Source organism: Nothobranchius furzeri, chromosome 6 (assembly GCF_043380555.1).
Source record: "Nothobranchius furzeri strain GRZ-AD chromosome 6, NfurGRZ-RIMD1, whole genome shotgun sequence".
Taxonomy (NCBI): Eukaryota; Metazoa; Chordata; class Actinopteri; order Cyprinodontiformes; family Nothobranchiidae; genus Nothobranchius; species Nothobranchius furzeri.
Window position 1 is genome coordinate 80649162 of NC_091746.1, and position 27040 is coordinate 80676201.

At 41.7% G+C, this 27040-nt stretch overlaps 1 protein-coding gene across 4 annotated transcripts in view; it reads right to left on the reverse strand.

Moving 5' to 3' along the window:
• gstcd (glutathione S-transferase, C-terminal domain containing) overlaps positions 1–26952 on the reverse strand; it is an 80409-nt gene extending 53457 nt beyond the window's left edge. For all 4 annotated transcript variants that reach the window (XM_054744826.2, XM_015943710.3, XM_054744827.2 and 1 more), the window contains exons 1-4: positions 26814–26952; positions 26276–26699; positions 23811–24251; positions 16528–16797 (exon numbers count right to left, since the gene is read on the reverse strand). In XM_054744826.2, coding sequence (XP_054600801.2) covers positions 16528–16797; positions 23811–24251; positions 26276–26689 — 1125 coding nt within the window. In that variant the 5' untranslated portion in view covers positions 26690–26699; positions 26814–26952. The remainder of the gene's footprint in view (positions 1–16527; positions 16798–23810; positions 24252–26275; positions 26700–26813) is intronic.
• Between the last annotated feature and the right edge of the window lie 88 nt (positions 26953–27040).

Genomic DNA, 27040 nt, shown 5'->3' on the forward strand with positions numbered 1-27040 from the left:
GACAATTTGTACTCCTCAAAATTCTCTGAAGAAAATTGTAATAACTTCCTGAACAGTATTGAAATGCATATTCCTAAAATCAGTGATGACTTCAGACTTTTATGTGATGACAATATAACAGGCTTAGAGTTGGATAAAGCTGTGAAGCGACTATCCCTGAACAAAGCTCCCGGTCCAGATGGACTTACAGCCAACTTCTACCATCATTTCTGGGAAGAAATAAAAGATTTACTGTTTGGTGTTTTCTCAGAGATTTTTGAATCCTGCGATCTCCCTCCTACAATGCGACATGGTGTAATAATATCAATTCCAAAAGCAGATAAAGACCATAGGATTATTGAAAACAGAAGACCAATTACCCTAAGAAATACAGATTATAAACTTCTGACTTACATTTTCAAGATACGTCTTCAATCTGGAATTTCAGATATTGTTTCGGAAACACAGTCAGGATTTTTAAAAGGAAGATCTATTCACAACAATATAAGATTGGTAATGGATATTATTGAATACAGTGATATGATAAATGATGACCGTTTCATATTATTTTTAGATTTCTATAAAGCATTCGATTCAGTGGAACACCAATTTATCTTCTCAGTTCTAGAACATCTTGGCTTTGGAGTTAAGTTTACTAATCTAATCAGAGGTTTGTATCGGAATATTAGCAGCTGTGTTTCATTACCCAGAGGTTCCTCCCCCAGGTTCAATGTCTCTGTGGGCATACCACAAGGCTGCCCAATTTCTCCTTGCCTTTTCATATTAGTTAGTGAAATGTTAGCAATCTACTTAAAAAGCTGTGTGGATCTAAAAAAGTTAAATGTCCTTGGCACAGAGTTGATCATAAGTCAATTAGCGGATGACACCACGCTTTTCTTAAAAGATTATAAACAAATTCCTATTGCTATTGATAAAATAAAGCTATTCTCTGCAGCATGTGGACTTAAGCTAAATTTGAAAAAATGTGAACTATTGGCTATTCATGACTCCCCTCTAAAAGAAATTTGTAACATTCCCATCAAATCTGAAATTAAATATCTAGGAACATATATTTCTAAAGACCAACAATTTAACCTAAGGACAAACATAACAAATAAACTTAATGAAATTAAAGCCAAACTAAATATTTGGCTTCAGAGGGATCTCTCCATATTAGGGCGCATTTATTTAACCAAAATGGAGAGTATATCTCTATTAGTTTATCCAACCTGCAGTACTGCAATTTCAAACAACCTAATTAAAAAGATTAACACCATCAATTTTAACTTCATTTGGAGAAATAAGCCACACTATATAAAGAAAGATCAAATGGTCAAAGAAATTAAAGATGGAGGCTTAAAAGTAATAGATTTCAATTGCCTTAACGGAACACTCAAAATTAATTGGCTAAAATCTTGGCTCAAGAATCCGAACGCTTTCTGGTATTCTATCCCCAGTCATATATTTAACAAAATGGGTGGTCTAAAAATTTTACTGTTATCAGATTTTGATATAAACAAACTGCCCACAAAATTATCAGAGTTCCACAAACAAGTACTAATGTATTGGAAGTTGTTGTATGTACATAATTATTCCCCTCACTCTTCTATAATTTGGAACAATAGATATGTATTATGCCGTAATAGGTCACTATTTTATGAAGATTGGATGAATAGGAAAATTTGGTCTGTTGTACACTTGATGAAAGATAATGGTGAACTACTAGGGTACGATGAATTTTGTCTTAAATATAACTTTAGCCCTCCAAAATCTGATTTTATAAAATTATTAATAGCGCTTCCTAAAGAGGTGGTCTTCCAGTACAGAAACATTATTCAACACCAACTTATAAATCCACAGTATGGTTCTATCTCCATCCAAGGTATTCCCCTTACGGATAAAAAGTGTACCAACCAATTTATTAGACGGTGTTTTACTGATCAACTATACCCTTGTAAAGTCAACAAGAACAACATAATTTACAAATTTGGTAAAAGCTCCATTATTAAACTAAGGACTCTTTATTTAAAACTTCCTGTTCAACCTAAAGTCAAAGAAACACATTTTAAAATTTTAAACAATGTCTATCCCTCAAAGGATCTGCTCAGAAAACGTTTTAACATTGATGATAATTCATGTTCCTTTTGTGGGAAGGATGTTGAAACAACTGATCATATTTTCTTTGAATGCAACAAGACACGGACGTTTTGGAACTGTTTTGAAAACTGGATTCAACCTCAGATTGGAATCCCATGTCCCATTTCAAGAGATGTCGTCACCTTTGGAAGTCTCCTTCAAACAAACAACCAAGAACTCTGCTACAATCTACTTCTCTGTCTGGCAAAATTCTTCATACATAAACAAAAAATACTGAAATCACCCCCTGTGTTCAATGCATTTGTACATGATTTTAGATTGTATCTAAGATCCCTTAAATGTATCAATAATAACAGCTATGAAGATATGTATAGACTTTTTTGTAGACTTCCTGGAACTGTGTAGTGGTCCCTTGCATTGTTTTTGTGTTTTTTTTGTTTGTTTTTGTCCTCCCCCTTTTCACTGACTGTTCAATTCTCATCTGAATACATTGGCATGTTCACCTTATTTGTAATGTAAATATGCTTTTCTGCAATTAAAAAATAAATAAATAAAAATAAATAAAATAAAATTCTACCATGGTGTGTGTTCTCTGTTTGTTGCCGTTTAGCTAGCTGAGCGAGGATAAACGGAAGGTGTCTTGTAGCCAAGCCTTGGTCAAAAATTTACCCAGAATACACTGCGGTGTTTTCAAAAGGACGGCGGATCAGAAGCCGGCAGCTACTTCGGGGACAATTTTCAAGTTTAAAAGTAAGTCAACTAATTTAAAATGTTTTTTTAGATCCAAAGAAGTTATCTATGGTTGGTTAGTTGCTTAGTAGTTGCAGCTTCGTTGGTGTAATGTAATGTTGTGATTAGAAGTTTGTATATTTATATACTGTAATTAAATGATTTAATTACCTAATTTTGTATATTTATACAATCTAAATAATCAATCAGAAGTGGTCGTTTTTATCATCAGGGAGTTTACTTCAACACTTTGTATTGACTGAGAGACAAGAAAGAGAGAAAGTTGGGGCCGTTTAAGAATCTTTAATTTCTATAATTATAAATTCTCACAATCTACCAGGACTATCTCAATGATGGATGCATATGGATGTAGATGGTTCGGGTTGGTGTGTGTGTGTTTTGTTCAGAATCTCTAGGCTGAGTAGCGAATCTGGTTGTTTTGACTAGGCTACCACAAGGCTTCAGAAGCTGATGACATGAGCCGCCATTTGCCGTATTTACGTACCCAGGAAGAGTCTCCCGTGTTAGATCAGGAATTGCCAGGTCTCGGACCTTCAGCGATACTGGAGCTGGTTGAAACAGCGGTCACAGCACACAACGCCCGTCTGAAGGGTCGACTCAGGTAGCATCGGCAGGCGTCAACAAGTTCACTCTTATTTTGAAGGACCGTCGTCTCGTTGGTATAAACGACGGAAAATCTCAAGCTTGACAGATTTCAGCTCAAAGTAGGAAGTCCAGCTGGCCAGTCTGAACTTCTTAATGATGACGATGGAAATCCTTAGGAACTCGGATGTCCTGGAGCTGAGTTTAATACGTAACTGCTGAAAGTCGAACATAACGTGGAACTGCCTTAAAATGGCGTTGCCTTCTTTTTATATCTCCCAGTTGTTTGAGAATCTTAGTAACCGGATTGGACTACTTTCATAAACAAACCAGACTCTGTCCTACCACAGACGAAAGTTCTGATTGGTTGAAAACAATGTGTCATGCGTTTCCATGGTAATGGATATCAGTGTGTCTGGTGCCGTCCTGTTTATTCATTTAAACACATAACTCATGACATCTTTATTTCACAGATCATTCACTTGATTATTAATGATCAACAAATGCTTTGATTAGCTTATCACAAATAAAGTACTTTGATTACTCAATGAAAAACGTTCTTCTTCTGTTCTTCTGTCTCTTCTCCTGGAATGTAAACATACTGAACCAAGCGTCCGACCTTGGTGATGGTACTGTGTGAAGGGGCAGACCATTATACTTCCTAACGCTACATTGGCTAGCAGGTAGTAACTCACTTATATATTTAATTTTACAAATATATATACAATTGAAAAAGTAAAGGGCTCATTATATACGTATACTGAAACTAATACGTATAAAATATATCGTTGTCTCCCGTGTCACGTGACGTTACGTGACCGCCATGGAAGCCGCGGTCATGTGATGCAAGTCTGTTCCGTTTAACCATTTTCTTTGACCAAGGAAGGACAGTGTCCTCGTAAGCAAGGCTTCTGGCCTTGCAAGACATCGCCTCGCAAGGCCAGGCGCCTTGACATTGAGAAACACCCTATGCTTCTGCGTTAGGTCCACAAGGGAGAGATGCACACGCACTGAAGAAAACATTTTGCCTTCAAACTCCTCTGTCACTTGGGGAGTGTTGCAAAGAAATTCCCTGCCAGGAAAACTGAGGGTGAAGTGCTTTTCTGGGGTATCCTGTCAAAGATAGTGTATAACTATTGTGTTTATGTTGTGTTTTTAGTATTTCAGATCATTTTTAACACGGACAAATTTGTGCCTCATTCTCCTCCACCTCTAAACAAACATTTCCCATAATTTCCATCCACGAATAAAATGTTAACTACGTATCTTTACACCCCTCTAGTCACAGGTGAATAAAACGTTCATAGTTTGAGTTTTTACACGAGGGATTCTTCAAGCTGCCCCATGTCCGCCGCTAGCCATCATCGGCTCTCTTTTTTTTTCTTTTGGAAGGCGCAACAGCGGTGCTGTCGACAAATTTAAAGGAAGCTGTGTCCTGACCAATCACGAGCTTGCATTCTCCGTCTCACTGGACAGATGTTTAGAAAAGTGGGCTTGACTCTGTTCCTCCTTGCGAGCCTGATGGAGAGCCCTCACAACGACGGATAATGGTGTTGTGTGTCTCTGCACTGACGCAGAAGCATAAACTAGCCTTTAGCCTAATCACTCCTGAGTGTTCCTGAAAGAAAAGTAAGAAATGTTAAAGAGGTTGGGTTTACTCTAGCTTTTTTACGTAAGTTGTGATTTTCGCAGCATTCATGTAAGGTGGCAGTTCCGCATCTGTTTTTACGCCGTCTTATGATACTATTAATAGAGCCTCATAAACTGGTGTTGCAGTGAAATGCTGCATTGTTGGAGTGCCGGGGTGTTAACAATTAAATGTGAATAACTTTGATGCTATTGGGTTTTAAACCAATGTATTCTCAGCTGCTTTGATGACTAATGTTGTTAAAGTAGGACGGATCTTATTCTATTGCAAAACAAAAAAAAAACTTTTAAAATCCGATCATCTGCAGGTGTGTCGGCTCTATGAAAGCAGGAGTTTTGTCGGTTTTCTGGTCTGAAGCTTTCAGGAGTGTGTTAACACAACACTAAGGAGGAAAATATCAGCAATCATTAGAGAAACATTTGTTGGTACCCATCAATCTGCCAAGAGCAAGGCCATTTTCAAACAATTCAGAGTCCCACCATTCTGCAGGAAGACAGATTACTCTCTAATGGAAACGTTTAGGACGATAGACAATCTTTCCTGGAGTGAATATCCCAGTAAGTTCACCCCAAGGCCAAGACAGCGCATTGCTTAAAAAGCCCTTATACTCCATAGACCTCAGTTAACCTATTACATGTTCACCTTTTCTAAAGTACAGTTTAAAAAAGCTGAATAAAAATGGCATATTTGGCAGGAAAAAATCTTCACTGTCTGAACAAAAAAAAAAGGCAATCATGGCTTAAGTTTGCAAAACTGCATCTGAACCAATCACAATAATTCTGGCACTGCTTTCCTCTCAACAGATGAGACCCAAATGAAGATGATGTGGACTCATTTTTGCAGCCCTGTTGTCATTCAGTCAATCATGAACGCGTCTGTGCAGCTAGAGTCAAATCTGAGGCCGGCCGTCTAACAGCTGAAACCTGGCAGGAGGTGGATCATGAAAAGAACAATGATCCTGAGCTAATCAGCAAACCTACAGCAGAATAATGGACTGCTTTTTTAGAATTAAAGAATTGCAACTGAACGGTCACAGTACAGGTGCTGGCCAGTAAATTAGAATATCATCAAAAGGTTGAAAATATTTCAGTAATTCCATTCAAAACGTGAAACTTGTACATTATATTCATGCAATGCACACAGACCAATGTATTTCCGATGTTTATTACATTTAAATTTGATATTAATAGGTGACAACCAATGAAAACATCAAATCTGGTATCTCAGAAAATTAGAATATTCTAAAGGCCAATGAAAAAATGTTTGTTTCTCTAATGTTGGCCAACTGAAAAGAATGAACATGAAAAGAATGTGCATGTATAGCACTCAATACTTAGTCGGGGCTCCTTTTGCCTCAATAACTGCAGTAATGCGGCGTGGCATGGACTCGATCAGTCTGTGGCACTGCTCAGGTGTTATGAGAGCCCAGGCTGCTCTGATAGTCGTCTTCAGCTCCTCTGCATTGTTGGGTCTAGCGTATTGCATCCTCCGCTTCACAATACCCCATAGATTTTCTATGGGGTTAAGGTCAGGCGAGTTTGCTGGCCAATCAAGGACAGGGATACCATGGTCCTTGAACCAGGTGCTGGTGGTTTTGGCACTGTGTGCAGGTGCCAAGTCCTGTTGAAAGGTGAAGTCTGCATCCCCATAAAGTTGGTCAGCAGCAGGAAGCATGAAGTGCTCTAAAACTTCCTGGTAGACGGCTGCATTGACCCTGGACCTCAGGAAACAGAGTGGGCCAACACCGGCAGATGACATGGCACCCCACACCATCACTGACGGTGGAAACTTTACACTGGACCTCATGCAACGTGGATTCTGTGCTTCTCCGCTCTTCCTCCAGACTCTGGGTCCTTGATTTCCAAAGGAAATGCAGAACTTGCTTTCATCAGAAAACATAACTTTGGACCACTCAGCATCAGTCCAGTCCTTTTTGTCCTTGGCCCAGGCGAGACGCTTCTTGCGCTGTTTCTTGTTCAAGAGTGGCTTGACACACGGAATGCGACACCTGAATCCCATGTCTTTCATGAGTCTCCTCGTGGTGGTTCTTGAAGCGCTGACTCCAGCTGCAGTCCACTCTTTGTGGATCTCCCCCACATTTTTGAATGGGTTTGTCGTCACAATTCTCTGCAGGGTGCGGTTATCCCTAGAGCTTGTACACTTTTTTCTACCACATTTTTTCCGTCCCTTCGCCTGTCTGTTAATGTGCTTGGACACAGAGCTCTGCGAACAGCCAGCTTCTTTAGCAATCACCTTTTGTGTCTTGCCCTCCTTGTGCAAGGTGTCAATGATTGTCTTTTGGACAGCTGTTAAGTCAGAAGTCTTCCCCATGATTGTGGTGCCTTCAAAACAAGACTGAGGGACCTTTTAAGGGCCTTTGCAGGTGTTTTGAGTAAATCAGCTGATTAGAGTGGCAGCAGGTGTCTTCTATATTCAGCCTTTTCAGAATATTCTAATTTTTTGAGATACCAAATTTGGAGTTTTCATTAGTTGTCACTTATGAATATCAAATTTAAATGTAATGAACATTGGAAATACATTGGTCTGTGTGCATTGCATGAATATAATGTACATGTTTCACGTTTTGAATGGAATTACTGAAATATTTTCAACCTTTTGATGATATTCTAATTTACTGGCCAGCACCTGTATAGACCTGAGCCCAGCACTGTGGCAGGATTGGGATGGAGGGAGGGAAGCTGTGACAGGAATTAAAGCTAAACTTCAATGAACTGTACCAACACAGTAGAGTGGGCCAACGCTCTTCCACAGTCACCCAATGCTAGATGATTACTTCAGGGTATTTCTGCTAAAGGTTACTTTACGAACTACTGAATCATGAAAATTAGTTTTTCATGTTGCCCCTTGCTTAGTTTTCTTTTTTTTAATCAAAAACGAAACCATGCGATACATCACGTTTTGTTGTTGAGCTTGCGCTCTTGTGCACAATGTCGAGTGTATCACAGACGCTCTCTGAGCTCCTCTTCAGCATGCTGCTTGCACTCAAAGTCAGCAGCAAGATTCGGAGAAAGTGAGAGATAATGCTCATATGCGCCGAAGGAGATATTTTCCTATTTGTTACCTCTGCGATGTTCTCTGAGCATAATGTGTAAAATATATGTCACTAAAGCATCTTTCCGGAGTATTTCTCTTATCTGATGGCACCATCTAGTGGCTGACAAGCATATCACATAAATTGTCAGTTAATCTGTTTTTTTAAGATGGTGACTTCAAGTTTCTTGTTTATTAATGTGCTTCTGTAGCCGACAAACAGAGCTAAAACACAAGTATTATTCTCATGTCATGTTTTAATATATTTATATTTTAAACACTTACTTGTCCGTGAAACGTTCATTAACTCTTCATCAGCCGAGGTACGTCCTTAAATTTGAAGCACATAAGCGGTAGTCTAACGTCAGTGCTGAGTTTCCTATTGCACAGAGCTCTGCTTAGTAAAATAAAAAGAAAAAAATGACGTATTGCTTACATTATATCACAGTAATCACTTTTATGGATTTCTGAAGGATCATAGATTATTTCTGAAAGAGGAAAACTCCGGAAAGCTACTTTAACAAACAAACACACTGCCAAACAAATAAGCACATTGCCTCTTCTAAAAACAACCATAACGGCTCACCCCATCATCGATGGTCAAATTATTCGGCCCATCGCCCAAACCTAATGCGCAGCCGAGAAATCTGCAGCAACTGTGTGAAGCTATCATGTCAATAGAGACCTGATAAATCTTTGAGGAATGTTTCCAGTACCTTGTTGAATCTATGCCATGAAGGATTAAGGTAGTTCTGAGGGCAAACGGGGGTAAAACACGGTACTAGCAAGGTGTGCCCAACAAAGTGGCCAGTGAGTGTACAACATTTGAGTTTTTCATGCAGGCTGAACATGAAAATAGTCTCCAACACCTTTCTCCTGCACTAGCCTCTGATGGAAAATAGATGATAAAACTCTAGCATCAGAAGAGCCTGACAGATCTACGTCACACTGTCACATAACATTCATGGACTCACCCATCTTGACTGACGACAGAGAAGGCTGTTGATGATTTAGCATCCAGGAATCAATTTCCCTCTGGGATTAATAAAGTATTTTTGAATTGAATTGAATTGAAACAGCAGAGAATGTATCAGCTAGTACAGGGGCGTCCATCCTGGTCCTGGAGGGCCGCTATCCAGCAGGTTTTGTGGTTTCTCTGCTCCAGCACACTTGATTCAGTGGTTGGATCACCAGCAGCTCACCAAGCTCTGCAGAAGCCTGCTAATCTGCTGACTGAAATCAGGTGTGTTGAAGCAGGGTTAAAACTAAAACCTGCTGGACACCCGCCCTCTAGGACAAGGAATGGGCATCCCTGAGCTAGTGGAAGCTAACTGTTAGCATTAGAAACTCCACGCTATGATTGCAGGAAAAGTGAGTAAAGCTGGATTATTAGTAGGTCTGAAACGATTCCTCGAGTACCTCGGATAATTTGAGTTTAAAAAAGCCTTGAGTCAAATTCTCTGCCTCGAGGCTTCGTTTAATTCATGTTTAATTAATTCATAAATTTTGCAATCGCCCGGGGTCATGTTTCACCCGGACCGAAATAAGTGACGCACATATACACTGAATGCACACGCGGGTAGCGAATGTAACTTAACTTTCTCTTAAGCCATGGCGGACAACGTGGACCCTGGTGGAGTGCGAAAAAGACAGAAAATGTCAAAGGTGTGGGACCAAGGCGGAAAACGTAGTCCAGTGTAAATACTGTAAAATGGATCTAGCCCACCACAACACCACATCCTCCATGCTGCAGCACCTGACCAGGAAACATCCACATGTAAATGTCACTTCTGCAAGCGGACTCGGAGGTCCGCTATATATTCTGCGGACACTGTGCGACTTTTTCGTTTGTAGCACTCAGTTTCAGCTCACACTGTGCGTCTGGTAGCAACACGTCGGACCTAAAACTGTGCTAAAAATAGCAGTTTTTACGCAACACGTCAGACTTTTTATTGTGTTATTGACGTCTGTTGTCCCTCGGGATTGCTGCAGGAGGACACAGGTACTTATGAGAGTGGCGGAGGAAAACAAAAGAAAGTAAATAAATGTTTTATGATCAGTATAATTGGACATAACCACGGCAAACATGCTTTCTGGACAATTCTTGATATTGTGTGAGAAAAAAAGTGTAGAAATTAAAACGGATGTGTGTTAATAGGGAAACAGCTGGCGAGCCATGTTTGCGCATGCGCCATGAGCGGTTCTGGTGCTGTTTGGGCCGCAGCCGCTCGCTGTGCTACTTCAACAGTTATCCTCCTAGTTTTTGTCTGGCTTGCAGGCTAGCAGATTCTCACACGAGGGGAAAATCGGCTCAGGTTGTATACTTATTTATTGCACAGGCATTTGTTTACCGTGAAGTAAATTTGAAGTGCTGAAGTTTTGAAAACTAATTTTGAATAAAACTTGAAGAATAACTGGCAATTGCGTGCTCATTTTAAGAAGTCTTTCATATTTTATAACATGCTATTTGATATAATGGTTTACAAACACAAAATGGTAATTTATTAGGGTACTGGATTAATCGATAAAAGATTTGATAGAGTACTCGATTACAAAAATATTTGATAGCTGCAGCCCAAATAATTAGCACAAATTAACCTCAATGCCTTTGAGAACTCCTAGAGTTGTAACAAGGATGTGCCACCTATTTTTACTTCACAATCACCTGATGTTAACATTGGCTGAAAAGTGATGGAAATTTTTAGGAAAAAGAACATTATAGATATCAAACGTAGCTCAGCCGAGCTTTGTCGAATTACTAAACTAAAACTCATTGACAATTTCCGTGCTAAATATCCCAACTTATGTGCTGCTGCTAATCATGCAAAATGGAAAAATGGGAGTTATGGTGCTTTCTGCATGCCTCAACACTAATAGCTGAAATATACATATAAAATTTATATTATTTTCATGAACAGAACGACAGGAACACACAAAAAGATTTAATTCCAGAATGCATTACTAAGATTTTATGATGATGCTCTGCAAAAGGCTAACAAAAGAAAATAAAGTGTATTTGTGAAGCAATTTATAAAATACAGCAATGTGCAAGTAAATTCAGCTCCAGGTGGAGATAAAGGTGGAGCCTCAAAAGCTTAGAAAGCAGAATAATTCCTGTCAATTACCGTTGATATTCATTGAGTTTGGGATCGTCAGACTCACAAAGCCTCTGTATCGTATTTAGGTCCCTTACTGGTTAGACTAAAAACCCTCGACACTCAGGCTTCACTTATCAGTACGGATGAGCCCAGGTCTCTTAACCCAGCCTTTGGTCAACATGAGAAGTAGCTCTGTGTGTGTGTGTGTGTGTGTGTGTGTGTGTGTGTGTGTGTGTGTGTGTGTGTGTGTGTGTGTGTGTGTGTGTGTGTGTGTGTGTGTGTGTGTGTGTGTGTGTGTGTGTGTGTGTGTGTGTGTCTGTGTGTGTCTGTGTGTGTGTGTGTCTGTGTCTGTGTGTCTGTGTGTGTCTGTGTCTGTGTCTGTGTGTGTGTGTGTCTGTGTGTGTGTGTGTGTCTGTGTGTGTGTGTGTGTCTGTGTGTGTGTCTGTGTCTGTGTGTCTGTGTGTGTCTGTGTGTGTGTCTGTGTGCCTGTGTGTCTGTGTCTGTGTCTGTGTGTGTGTGTGTCTGTGTGTGTGTCTGTGTGTGTCTGTGTGTGTGTCTGTGTGTGTCTGTGTCTGTGTGTCTGTGTGTCTGTGTGTGTGTGTCTGTGTGTCTGTGTGTGTGTCTGTGTGTCTGTGTGTGCGTGTGCGTGTGTGTGTGTGCGTGTGTGTGTGTGTGTGTGTTTCGTACCATAAACATTACGGTTTTGAAACAGCGAGTCTTTGCAAGAACCCACACACACACACACACACACACACACACACACACACACACACTGTGCCTTTAATCCCCGCTTTCTGAACGTTTTCCCTTTGAGACCAATTACAGGAAGAATATAAATCACACATTTCATTCACTTTCTATTCAACTGATCCCATTTATGAAGTAACCCCCTTTCAGGATATTTCCTGACATTGTTTTGCCTTTTAAGACTGCAGCCTGCTGTTGGATCTTTAATGGTCTTATGGTGAATGATCTCCATTCTGGTGCCGGGGCCATCATGGTTTGCATTTGGATCAGAGCTCGTGACTGCACGGCTCATTGCGCCGGCGGTTTGACTGACATGCATTGTCATGTGTTAACTCAAGTGAGAAAATGAGAAAGCCAGAAAGTTTGAGCCATTTATACAGTAGATAACAGGACGGCGGGCCCGGTGCCTCTGGTTGGCAACAGTGGAGGATCGATGGCTAACATGTCAAACTAAACTCGTTCTCTCACACATAGCAGGGGATGGTGCAAACCTAGATGTGGGCTAATACAACAGCTGCACTGCAGACATAATAGTGGCGACATGTAGCCCTCCTTATAATCCCTCTAAGCAGAGAGAGGGAGAATGGTGGCCATTGTGTGTGCATGCATTCCTTTCAGTGTTAATGTCTGATTTCCACTCAGCATGAAAACTGTCATTTGTGCACATCTGGGCCGGGCTGAAATTTCATCCACCAACATGATAATATATGTGAGACCCATCCTATCCTGACCACCCAGCTCTTACAGCTCCACACAACTTCCTGTCACTTATTAGTGTCATATCCTTACAGACATGCAGCAGGAAAGCACAGAGATATTTCTGCTGGGAAGGGGGGTGAAGGCGACCAGGAGAAGAGACTAAAGGCTCAGTGGTGAGGGGTTAGTCAGGGTTGAGGAGATAAGCTCGCCTCGCTTATCTCTTGCTCCAAAAGGTTAGCTGAGTTTTTGGAAGAGGGGGTAAAAGTAAAAAAAAAATCCACGAAGGCACATGACTGCTTCTTCCCAATAATCCTGCAGGTAGATGATGTAAAGAGGGTAAAGTGGTTTAACGTTAAGACAAGAAAGTCTTCAACAACTTTAGGAAAAAACTTTTTGTGCAGGAATGAAATCATTATGCACAGTGTGCATTATTGCAACAGGATTTAGTGAGAATAATGAAGATTGCATTATAACAAGAACTCATGGCAATAAGGCCCTGTCCACACGTAGCCGGGGATCTGCCAAAACGTAGATATTTTTCTACGTTTTGGCCTGTCATCCACACGAAAACGGAGTTTTTTCACACAAAAACGGATCTTTTTAAAAACTCCGGCCAAAGTGAAGATCTGCGTTTTCTCCGTTTTGGGTGTCTGCGTGTGGACGGACAAAACCGGAGTTTTAAGGTCCGCAACGTCACTTTCCGCGACAAAAAAATGCTGACATCACGTGTGCGACCTGTGTTTACACTAGCCGACAGCATGGATGCCCTCAGAGCTGCGCTCGCTTTATCAATTGTCCAAGCGCTTTTTTCTTGTTTGTTTTTGCAAGCGGAATTACTGCTCCTTGCGGAAGACCACAGACGAAGGACGAGGTTAAGAACGGGGGAAGTACTGCCACCTACAGGTCTGGCATGTCCTTAACAACGTATTTATCCGGTACGTGTGGACAGAGTTTTTTTTTAAACGAGGTGGTGTGGATGCAAGTTTTTGGAGGGGCGGAAATCCATTTTTTTACAAACCCAGCTACGTGTGGACTAGGCCTAAGACATTGGTATTTGGACCACACTGACTATTTTTAAGAAAGGTCAGGTTTTTTATTGCTTTTTTGTAGAATTATAATGAAGAAAAATCACTCAAAACAGCAAAAAAATAATTATCATCATACAGCCCGACAACGTTCTAACAACACTTCAAACACACACACACACACATGAAGAGGCGGCGCTAGAAATACCATCATGGGAGGACAAACCCCTACATTGGATGCACCACAGACAGATAACTGAAGAGGCTGATATCAAGAAATCCTACCAATGGCTAGAAAGAGTTGGTCTGAAGGACATCACAGAAGCACTCATCATGGCTGCACAGGAACAGGCCCTGGACACCAGAGCAACAGAGGCCAAGATCTACCACACCAGACAAGACCCGAGGTGTAGGGCTATGCAAAGAGGCCCCTGAGACGATCCACCTATAGCTGCAGGGTGTAACATGCTGGCAGGGAACACTTACATGGAACGCCACATCCAAGTGGCTGGCATCATGTACAGAAACATCTGTGCGGAGTTAGGACTGGAAGCCCCAAGGTCAAAGGCAAGTAGCATGCCCTAAGGTGGTTGAGAACAAGAGACCCAAGCTCATGTGGGACTTCCAGGTGCCGACTAACAGGTGGTGGCGAACCAACCAGACATTGTGTTGGTGGACAAACAACAGAGGACAGCCGTTGTGGTTAATGGGGCAATACCAAGTAATGGCAAGGGTTAGGGTGGAGAGTGGAGTAGTGACTAAAGCAGATCCCAGGAAAACATCAGACATCTCAGTTCAGAAAAGTGCCGTTCTAGGAACAGCTAAGATACTGCGCAGAACCCTGAAGATCCCAGGCCTCTGGTAGACTTGAGCTTGGAAGGATGAGACCACCCAATGGGAATTTTTAAAAGCATATAGACAAACCATAGCAAAGATTTAGCTCTGCAGGTCGATCTAGCCACACTCCATTACAGCTTCTGCAAGCCTACCACACTGGCTCGGCTTTGGCAAGACACCTCACCCACCTTGCCTGCTAGAGGTGGTTGGAGGATCCGGTGGCACCCCAAGGCAGCTGCTGCTACATTGTAGCTCCTCCCACCAGTGTGTGAATGACTGAGATGTTGTAATGCTCCTAGGGGGTTATAGGGCTCTAGAAAGTGCTACATAAATCCAGGCCACTTAGCATTTAACATACAGTGACACATTACAGTGGTGGCTAATAGGCATGCACACCCACTCACATAGAGAAAAAACAGCTTCTAAATCACTGCCCACTGTGGTTGTCAGGTAAAATTTCATAATCAAACAGTTTTTACATTTTAAAGTGTTGTAGAAATGCTTCCTGCCTGAATGCAAATTGTCAGGCACATCAAGGCTAGACTTGGTGACTCTTTAGTCTGTCTGTAGCATCCAGCTGTGAAGACCCCCTTGAAGACTTCCTATTATCTTTTGATGTAGGAGTGGTTATCTTTGACTTGGTCCTAATAAAAGCTCTCCGCAGCTTTATTTCTGTGTGAGAACAAACCGCCTCTGACTCTGGTGTGTATGTTTCACCCTTTGCAAAGTTTGTTTATTGTTTGTTGTTTGATGATTACAATTTCCAAAAAGATCTTATCCCTCTGTGTATGCTCTGACTCTTTTGAGGTAATTTGGACGTGATATAGGAATTACCCAACAGTGGTGACCACAATGCATGAAAACCTGCCAAGAATGAGTCACACACATACTGAACGTAAACGGAGCTGGTGCTGTCCCTGGTTTCTGAGCTGTGCATCCCTAGCAGACCCAGACACGTCAGGGTTTCAGCTGACAGATCATATAAATTATGTTTATTTTTATTGTATGAGACACATAAGAGACAAATGTGATAAGAGTTGTATGGAAAGCAAAGGTGTTAACAATGAGGGCTGCATTCAGATTCTCATTAGCAGTTATACAGAAGCAACATGCGCTGCCGCGGGAGTGGAATGTAGCCCTCATCAACACAACTGTGGCTTCCCTATTCTTGCACGACAAAACATCTGCCAATAAACCAGCCCACCTCACAGCAGTTTCCTCTCTACTGTCTAATCTGGTGCATGCCCAGTAGAAACTGCATGTGCACAACTGATTTTTGGCAGATATTAATTTTAGGTACCGACAGAGTCTGGTCAGGAATTTCAGGCTTTCCACGCAGGAACTCTTGAGATGTAAAAGTCTCTTGGTTGACTGGAATTTCCAACTTCCATCTTCAGATGGAAGGCATCTTTAAACCCGAATTTTATGAGGTTACGGTCCCAAAAAAGAGCGGTTGTGAATCTTTAGGGACACTGCTTAAAGGCAAATTTGGTAGTTTAGCTTTCTTTTAGCGCCCCTAGTGTCCATTATTAATTCTCTTTGGTCAAACCAAAAATGAAACTTATCTCCTCGCTGTGCGTTCGTCTTTTTAACACCTTAATCTAACAGCTGAAACGTCTCCCCAGCCTTCCTTAGTGTCTACAGGAGCAGTTCATCACCAAATCAAACAAATCAGCTGTGTTCATGATCTAAAACGTGCTGGAAGCAGACTGCAGCGCCAGGTATGTCGACTCAACTGTTTTGTAAGTCAAACAATTGGCAGCCCGCCACAATGAAGTTGCAAATGCGGTATTCTGAGTGCAGGGGGTGGTAGGGGTCTGAGTGACATTTCACTAATCCTGTAAAGGGTCATCATCATTTTAGCACATACTGGCTGAAGTAAATGATTGAAAAATATGAAACAGTTGCATAGTATAGCTTAAAGTGTGCTAGTTGTTTTCCGATTTACTCTAACAGGAAACAAACAGGGAAGCTGTGCCGTCAGAAGAATAAGTAAAGGAAAGCAATTATTTACTTTTAGTTTAGTCATTGTTGGTCGAGGTCCACCAACGAAAGCAAGTTGTGGCGTTGTCTCCTCATCCTCCTCTTGTTGCAACAGACTCACTGGGCTGTCCGGTCCTGATGTCTCCTGAAGGCTGGATGTGGGGACTTGGGGGACGGTTAGAATCATCCCACAGTCCTTGGCTGCCTTAAGGACACCAGGTACCTCCCGAACGCGGCTGTACCAACGCAGCAGACGGGGCAGCTGATGCAGAGTTCTGGCAGCGTGAGATTGGAGGGAACACTATTAAAAGAGGAATGAAAGGAGAGAGAAAAAAACAGTATATCGATTATGTGGATCGACTGACGTGTCATGTCAAGCGAAGCAAGAGGACAGGGCGCCCTAAAAGTCATTCATCACACTCACTGGACAGGAACACACCAGAGACCAATGGGGTAAAAACAAACATACACTAAAATGGAGTTGGTAGCTGGTGAAGGATGAAGACACAAACAGAGAAATGATCAGAGAAGTCGTGTCAGAGCATTTGACTGTGCGTTGAAGACCAGAGAGAGGAAAAGGGCCTGTGAGAAGGAGCCACTGAGGCTGGATGTGTCGTGGACAGAGATGGTCATTAAAAGGAGACATGCTAAGTTAAGTGTGAAACTGGAAACCACTGGAGCACAGCTGACTGCTAAAAGCCTCATTGTGAGAACTTTCAGTTCGTTCCCACAGTTAGAACCAGCCAGGGAGGAGGACTGGAGGTGGGGACAGCATCAGACCAGTAACACCACAGCCCTGGACTGAGTGAACCTTTTAAAAAAATCTGTCATTTTATTTTGTATGTGATAAACTGTAATTAGATGTTTAGTCTTACAAAGCAGCACCTGTTTTTAAATGTTTTGAAAACAAAGAAAGTTGTTAATATTGGCCTTAAGTGTTGAAATCCACATAAGATGTAATTCATCTTCATAAAACAATCCAAATAATGATGGACACCTACGTGATCATAAACAATTTCACTGTGATCTTTGAGCTCTTCAAACTAAGCCAGTATTATATCCATATTCCTTTAAACAAGGAGCAGTATTGAAGACAAAAATATGTCTTGTTTTTTTTTCAGCAGCCTGTCATTTTCAGTTCTGGCTCAAATGTCAGACTTGTGTCATCAAAGCTTAACAATCTTGTGTGTCGCAAGCTATGCAATTAAGGTGTACACAAGTCTAAATGATGCAACTGAGATCAAAATTCATAAAACAGCTTTGGTTCAGTTACTTGTTACAAATAATATGAATATATCTGGGTTAAAAACAGAACATGTTCATCATATGAAGCATTTAATTGGGTGAATGTTCTCATAAGTCGTAAAAGGCCAGACTCAGAAACGAAGGGACCGAAGTTCTGTTTGCATTTTCTGATGTAAAAGACAAACTACTGTAGCTCAAACCCCAGATCGTCTGTAGTACCATTTTTATCAAAGTTTTAGAACATGCAGAGCATCAGGGGCTGCAGATCAGTCAGGTCCATGGCTCAAACACACCTTACCCACAAACCACCGACCACGTCAAATGTCCTAAAGGGGCCAAGGGAAACCCACTTTTTGGAGCCTTTTACCATGTGATGTTGTTATTTCCTCATTAAAAAAATCCAAACCCGTTTTTGGCTGCATTCATGCATTTTCCTGGCTCAGCTGCAAATTTAGAGTTTTACTTTGAAAATCCTGTAAATTCTTCATGGAACTAGTCTCGTCATCAGGCCCAGCTCCTCTCCCTGAAGCTAGTCTCTGGTCTGAAACCTGCCTCCTGTGGCCAGCACAGGAAATGTGGCTTAGGCAACTGGTGTCACGTCACAGACTTGGTAGTCCAGTGGTTAGGGAGCCGGGCTTATCCAGGTTCACATCCCATTCTGAGCAGTAACTTTTTCCTTAGCTTTTACTACACTACATTTACCAGTATTATGTTTTAAACCCTTTATTTGTAAACTGCTTAGAGTATAAGGACTATGCTGTTTTTTCTTTACTTTGTTTATTTAGCCAGTGTGAGTCCATGTGAGGTGAGCAGAGTTAATCAATTCAATTCAATTCAAATTCAATTCAAAGATACTTTATTAATCCCGGAGGGAAATTAGAGGTCCAGTACACACAATTCAGAGATCAGACATACATGGGCAAGACACATGACAAGAATTGGTGACTGTGGTCATTCGCAACTCTGAGTCGCGCTACCTTAATAGAGATCAGAGGGGTTACATGAGGATTGGTTCAGGTGGAGGGAAAAAAGGCACTTCAGAGCTACCCTCCCCTGGGAGGGCAGCTTTGCTCTGCAAAAAAAAAAAAAAAAAAAAAAAACCACCTCAGACAGATATATAACAGACTTCAGACATCACACAACTTAAGTGTCCACTAGGTGGGGTGGTGGGTTTGGGACTATCCACACTTCGGTTCCTGCATCCACTACGAGCAGTGCATGTCACCTCAGTCTGAACAGGGGGAGGAGCACTGAGGGTTGGAACGATTCGGCGGCCTTCCCACAGTCCCGCCCAGGCTGGGATAGGAGACAGAGTTGAGCTGCCATAGCGACGGCACATTCCACATATCTTCTGTGGGGGGAGTTTTCGTTGGAGCCTTGCGGGCTCAAGGGCACCAGATTCCGATTAGAAATTGTTTTGGGGCCAGACAAAGATAATTTCCTCTCGGCCTTAAAGTTCCTTGGTCCTCAACCTCTCAAAAACCCAATAATGGAAATTAATCTATCGCAATCCCAACTAAAATGCTGCTTGGAAATGACCAAATTCAAAGATCTTTTGAGTCACAAAGTATTTTTGCAGAAAACATTCAGGAACACTGAAGTATAAAAACATAAAATCTGCTTCAGCTGGCTAAATAAATCACTGCCAACATCACCAGGAGATGAACCCAAATCAGCACATGGTTAAGCTGAGATGGAAGATAGACACCCACTTGACTGCAAATGCCAATGCAGCAACTGACTAACGCTGTTGTAGGTACATTTTGTCGGAGTGGACATGGGCGGAGTTTTACTGAAACCAACCATTTCATTTTGAGGTATAAATTCAGCTAGGGATGTCCCAATACAACTTTTCCCCTTCCGATACGATACTGATATTGAAGCCTTCAGTAGTGACCGATACATGTATCAATCCGATACGATATCAGCTCAAATCATACATACTTTTACCCATTTCGTTGTGTGAAATGTAGAAGAAGAAGAAGAAAATATCATTTCTATAGCGCCTCTCAAGATAAAAATCACGAGGCGCTTTTTTGAGAAATTATGACAAGTCTCTAAATAAAGTCAAAATTTTCCAGTGCAGAGTGGAGGCAACCCATAGAAGCACTGATTTGATCTCATTTCAGAGAAAAATAGAACAGGTTAGATGCACCTAGTAAATAAAATTACTAACTCAGGAATCTTTCTCTGCTTCACTGTTCTGGTGCTGAGAATATCACTAATGCGGATCAAAGGAGATACACAGATGAGTGCACCTCTTATTTATTATTTGGAAACTACATTTACTGCAGCTGGCAGAGGCAGAGATTATTTCTATTGATACACGGAATTTACAGAATCATTTTAAATTTTAATAGGGGAAGACTGCAGGAAGGAGCGGTAAAATACAGGGGGTCCCCAGCAAAAACAAGAAACTACGAGTCTGATGAAACCCGCTGGTTTTCCATCAGGCAGTCACGGGGCAGCTCCAACGACCCAGTGGCTGTGCTGGGTCAATGTTATCGAGCTCAGTCCGGCTCGGCAGTGAACGAGGCGACGTCGTGCTCTGCTTAAGAAGAAGTGTTATTTTCCCGCTTCAGAAGAAGCGTCCAACGTGTTTTTACGCTTTCTCCGAGACATGTCACATCGCTAAGTTGTTAGCGCCGCGCGCTAACACGTCAATAGTGCAGCGTAGCCTGCTGGAGGTTTTAAGGGTTCAGATGAAAACACCCGACCTCTCAGGCTGCTCACACATCAATCTTAAGTTGTCGCTGTTGCGCTCACGCCGTAATCCAGTATTAGATGCGGTTAAAGTCAGACATGGAAAAATAAATAAATTTTACATGAATAAGTGATGCTTAGCCTGGTGGGGGGAGGAAACCCTGTCAAGATCGTCAACACTCGTTTATCTTAATGCTACTGAAACATGTAAACCAAAATGCGTTATATCCACTGCTACCTTTCTAATTTTAAACTCAGTAACTTATGCTGCAACTTCACCTTGCCCTGGCTGCTCCTCCTTGCTGTCCGCCGGCTGTGATCACAAGCGACAACATAGTAGTTCCCGCTGCTTCTTCGGGAAACAACGCAAAAAAATAAAAATAAAAATAAAAACTTGGGATCTTGTAGGCATGGCGTGGCGGTGGGATTTCATCTATAAACCCATTTAGAACCGTACCGGTACTTCTGGACTCCAGCAGGCGAGTCCCGTCAGCATGACTGCTGCAGCATTACTAAACGTGTTAGCTCCGGAAAAGAATAAACAAGTAATTTGTGAAAGCTACCACACACACACACACACACACACACACACACACACACACACACACACACACAGAGATATAATCTAAAAGACGATCCCCATTTTTCAACAATAGATCCTCCTATAGGACCGGTAGAACCTCCATGTCATCCTGGATTAGAAAACAACGACCCAAGCTTGCGAGTTAGCATCAGGAAGATTTATTCTTGTAAGCAATCGGTTAAATATTTTCCGATCTTATATCAATAAATACACAGAGCGGTAAAGCTGGCAACACGTTATTTTACTCATCTGTAGATCACTGAATTATATAGGGACAATATGATGGAGCTAATCAGCTGAGAACTTAACTGAAAGTTACCGCTGGAGCACAGACATGAAATATTTAACAAACTTAAAGAGCAAGTCAACCCCTACCAGAGTCTAACTCCACTCCCACTTCATGTTTGAAAAATCCAATAAATGTTGTTGCCTGGCAGACCGAGAAGGCGGAGCTGCTAACAAATACACACACACAGGCTCACAACAACGTTGTGACATCATAATGTACCAGTTTACATCATAGCATACCTCTTAGCCAATAGCGGTGGCAGATTTAAATTAAAATACAGTGTAGTTTTTACCTGACAATGGCACAACACTGCCAGTTTTAGGCAGAATATTTAAATTTTAACTAAGATGCACTGAAGTGCCAAATTATTGACGACACGTGTCTGCAGCACGATTAGACACTCGTTTATTTAGTTTATGAGCAAAAAAAAGTTTATTTGGGGGTGACTTGCTCTTTAAACAAACTGTATCGATTTTGGTTCTGAAGACAAACAGAATCCTCCCCGGTGTCCTAATCGGGCTGCGGGTTTTCTTAGTGAAACGGTATAAAGCATGTCTGCACCTCCAGTTCTGATGTCCAGTTGCAGGGCACGGAGTTCAGTTGAACGTCTCCAGTAATCCAATATTCATTCTTGTTGTCACCGTATCCCAGAAAAAAAAAAAAAAAAAACAATTTGACCGACTAGCAGAGGCTTCAGAAGCTACATCTGACTGATGACACATTGTTCTCTGCTATAACGCTAACGCAGAAACAACGGAGTCAGGTGTTGTTTACTACAGCTGTTTCAGCAGATCTCCTTGTGGAACGTCACCAGCTGCCCAGGGCTTAGACCGGAAGTTAGTTTCTGTTTTTCCCGCGCCAGTAAAAAACATCAGATTTTCTTAAAATTCCAGCCGTGAAAAACCAAAAACCTTTTTCATCTGAGGTTTTAATACTTCTTTACACGTGCCATTCAAAGGAATTTTGCTTCTGGCCAATATCTTTAAGCACTGAAACAGGGATAATTAGAACCGTCATTACAGACTTGTAACTGAAAGTAAAGTGTTTTTTTTTTCTTTTGAAACTCTGCCTATGTGTTTTGCCCTCATTCTACCACATTTTTAAAACACCACCACAAGATGAGATAGACCTTCAGAAGGGCACTTCATGTGGCCAATCCAAGACAAAATACATGCCTGCAAATGGAAAGTGACAAAAGAAAAAACACTCTTTGGTCAGTTGTATTGTTTTTGTGGTAAATTGGAGCCAAAAACAAGAAAATTGAAATACAAATTTGATAAGTTGTACATATCTAATTTGAATTACTTTTGCTCTTGATTGCATGACAGACCTTGGAGTCCATAAACCTATGAATCAGAACCAGTTTGCAAGTGGTTAAAGAGGGTTTAACATTGCACAGGTGGTCATTATGTTATGGCTTATAAGCCTTACAAACCCTTTTGTTTTTTTATAGTTTTTTCATCTTTTATTTCATTTCAAAACATAGTAACTTTAAAAAATAATAAAAAGAATGAATACAACTTACAATGCTTAAATGAAAAGGAGCAGATAGAAGAAAATCTTATGTGTAATCTGCCCCATTCACAAAATCTGCCAAAACATAAACATAAATAATCTGATGAATACTCATCACTTCAGTTTCCCGCATTTTCCCAAAGTTCGTATTTTTTCGGCCATCGTAAAACCCTTCACAGCTGTGTTGAGGAGAGGATGGATTTCAGCCGAGTACATTTGAATGGTGCAAGCCTCCCAATCACTGTTATCAGTTCCTGCCAGGAGGCTGCAGACCACCGGCGTGAGCCAGCGTGTGCAAAGACTGATGGCAAGGAGTCTCCTTGACTCTTTACCTTCTGCCTGAATGAATCTGAAAGGTGACTGCTCACCCTGACCACAGGTGTGAAAACAATACTTCAAACCATTATTAAGAAGAGATCAGAGCACCAGTAAACATGTGCTACTGTAGCTCTACATCACTGATGACAGAATGTTTAAACGGACATGAAGAGCTGGCGTTTGTGGTTATGTATGGAGACAGAGCTTTGGATAACGGCAATTGAGTTCTTCTCATTTTTCTATGGTACAATAACAGAGAGCAGTGTGTGTGTGTGTGTGTGTGTGTGTGTGTGTGTGTGTGTGTGTGTGTGTGTGTGTGTGTGTGTGTGTGTGTGAGAGAGAGAGAGAGAGAAAAGGAGAAAACAGATGAAAGGAGAGCACATCATAAAACACTTTGTGGAACTTAGATAAGGTTAAAAGGTGCTACACGAGTATGAGTCGTTTATCACAATAACAAGAGCTTGTCGATACATCAAAAGAATGAGGATGAATGTGGTCATAATGAAATGAAATGAACATTTGATGTGAATTTGTGGATCCAAATTGAGCAATTACTCCTTAAGACGTAAGGAGAATGAGAATCTGATCAATGGGGGTTTTAGTTCTAACAGAACTCGGGTATAAATCACACTTTATGTCATCGAGTGGAAAAAGCTCTTACCAGATACTGATGAATGCACGGCAGCAGCACCACATCAGTCAGAGTGAAGTAGAGTCCCTCAGCAAACACGTGCTCTAGTGGAGGCAAAGCTGTGGTCTTGACTTTTCTGATCTCAGAGCTCCCTCTAGTGGCCGCAGCTGGAGCTGAATCCACAGAAAGTTTGGCCAGGGCCGCCCTGAGCTCAAGACCATCAGAGGTCTGAGACGACGGCCCCAGAGAGGCTTCACAAATCTGCTTCTCCTCGTTTTCTCTCAGCCTCTGCTCCTGTAGTTTCTGTCTCCGTATTTTGTCATCGTTGTGGACTTTGACTGGTTCGGCCAGCCGCTGCTCCAGGGTGAGGATGGAAGGAGGCAGTCGGTTCACCTGGTTTGTGGGATTTAGGAGATGTTCCTCGACAGCAGAGGGGATACCAATTTCACACAGCCTGGTCCACTTGCTCACCTAAAAGCAGGAGAAGGTGAGATGTTTCAGATGAAGTGCAGTACCTTCGTTAGAAGTGCTTACAAATTCGCCCTAAATTCAATTGTTGCTTTTTTTATTTTCAGAATAAACTATTTCAGATCATAAACACTGTTAAATATATCAGGGTTGGAGGACCTAAGGAGTGGAGACACATGCAGCCCTTGGATGTAAGCTGGACAATGTCCTCGCGGCGTTGCCTGTGTTAGTGCGCAAGATGGATGTCATCTTGGAGAGGGTCGCCGGACGGTGTGAGAATGTTTAGAACGTATAATTGGCATCACTGGTGGACATGAATGACCACTTATAGACTCCAAGGCAGAGAGGAAAATTATCTCTGTCTGCCCTAAACAAAGTCTTGTTTATCCTTATCTGACGCCAAGGCTGCCATCAACACACCCCCACGAAAGGAGGAATGCTGACAGATGCTGTGTCCCGACCTCCCCCCCCCCCGCCTTCGGATTGTGACTTCTGCTTCGAGGTCAGCAACCTGCAGGAAACTCAATGTGCTCTCTGTCCCTCATTTCTCCCTCCAACCTGATTGTCTGCAGCTGGCTGAGCGCCGTAATGGCAGCTCCCGTTGGAGGATTCAGGATCCCGCCCAACCCCGCCTCCCCATCGGACTCTGATGTTTTGTATCTGTGATGTTCGTGCTTCTATGTTGAGGAGTTTTTTTTTTTTTTGTATAATAGAGTTACTCCCCGCTGGGTCTAACTCTGCTATGCCTTTTTTTTTTACCTTACCCCAATTATCCTCATGTACCACTTATCTCTATTAAGGTAGCGCGACTCAGGGTTGTGAATGACCACAGTCACCAGTTCTTGTCATGTGTCTTGCCCATGTATGTCTAATCTCTGAATTGTGTGTACTGAAACTCTAATTTCCCTCTGGGATCAATAAAGTATCTTTGATTTGATCTTGATCTTTAACTGCACAGAAACAATAGATCACATTATGGTCCATGCCCTTTACGAAGCTCAGGAAGGGTCTTTCGTTGTTTCTATATGCTTCTGCACTGGTGTGAATGATCTACAGCATTTTATGTCACTGCTGATTAATTAATGTAACTAGTCAGACACTGAAGACCATTTCCAGTGTAAGATGGTACTGATGATTGCTCAAAAGTATATTTTACTTTTCAGGATCTGATCATCATCCTCATGACTCATGATGCTGGCACTCTGCATCCTACCATGAATCAGATTTTAGACATATTTTTAAGTTGCCTCACGCAGTTCTGCAACTTTTATTGCCTGACTTTGTATTGATTTATTCAAACTACAGATATTGAGAATGTGAGCTCCCATCATCACCTTTGAGGGGACACAAAGCCTCTGAACTGCAATAACTGAGAGGTTCGCCTTTAGTTTTTAACTCAATAAGATGCTATTAATGCAATTTTACATTATGATGTAAAAATTGCACCTCCACGTCAGAAATAGACCAATATATTTGTTGGCCGACATATTTTTATAAATCAGCATCAGCTGATACACCCGTTTAGAGGGGCCGATTTAAAAACTGAAACAGCCACAGGCAGTCCAGTGCTGCTGCAGGATTTTATTTAAATGTGCGTGTGTGTTCCTGATCTACTTAATAAATGTTTAAAAACATTCTTCTTAACTGAAGTATTTTTTGTTTACCCGTTTTTATTTAAGACTTGGTCAGTTTATGATTTGTTCGATTACCTTTGGCTAAATGTTTGATTTTAATACGAGCGGTGCAAAAAAAATTAAGATACAAGAGTTGTTTAAATTCAGAGTTCAACAACGGATCCATGTTCAGAAACGTTGTGCATCATGTTTTTGTCAGTGACATCTAAGCATGCAAATAAGGTGGAAAATGTCGAGTTATCGGCCGCGAACATCGGTAGCAAATATCGGCCATCAGCTGACCATGACCCCCATATATCAGCATCAGTATCAGCATCTGAAAACCCCATATCAGTGGATCTCTACACCTGATTTCCCCAGACACCCAAAAGCTGACGCTTGTCTCCCACTGACCTCCGCACAGGCCTTCAAGCAGGTTTTTTTGAAACCCAGCAGCTCCAGAACATCCTTCCTGGAAGGGTCTTCCTCAGTGGTTTTGATGATAATGTGCCTGAGCACCACGGCTAGTCCTGCCCTGCACAGGCGCCCGCTCTCATCCACCGCTGCCGGGAGACGGCAGCTCCTCACCAGCTGGGGCAGATCCTCCAGCTGGACCCAGCTGACACCAACAGGCACTGGGAGCTGGCTCCTGAAAGCGTCCGAGCAGCTACTGGTGTAAACCATGAACACTTTGAAGGACTTGCACTCGCAGTATGATAGGAGAAACATAACTATGGACGTGTGCAGGGGGAGACGCAGCTCCTCGTTCTGGGAACAAACCTCTAAGAAGAGGGAGAGATGTTGCTCTTTTTTCTCGTTGTGCTTCATTGTAAATAAACTAGAAGGACAGTAAAACAATCAGTTAGTTTTATCATTGTTTTAGTGTTCTCTGTTGGTACTTTTACGTCTAGATTACTTAAATTCAACATATGACCCAAGAAAAATGACTTACCTGAAACAGGCGGACCGGTGTGTTTTGGTGATTCTTCTTCTGCTGTTTTTTCACTAGCATAGCTCCACAGCGCCGCCAGCGGTCTTCTCAAACGTTTCAAAACTCTCTTCATGAAAGAGTAACACCTATGTACAAAATATGTACCGCAAAGGAAAACATACGTGGGATGAATACTTATTTTATTATAACCAAAATAGTATAATAACCACGCGAACGCGAATACAAAT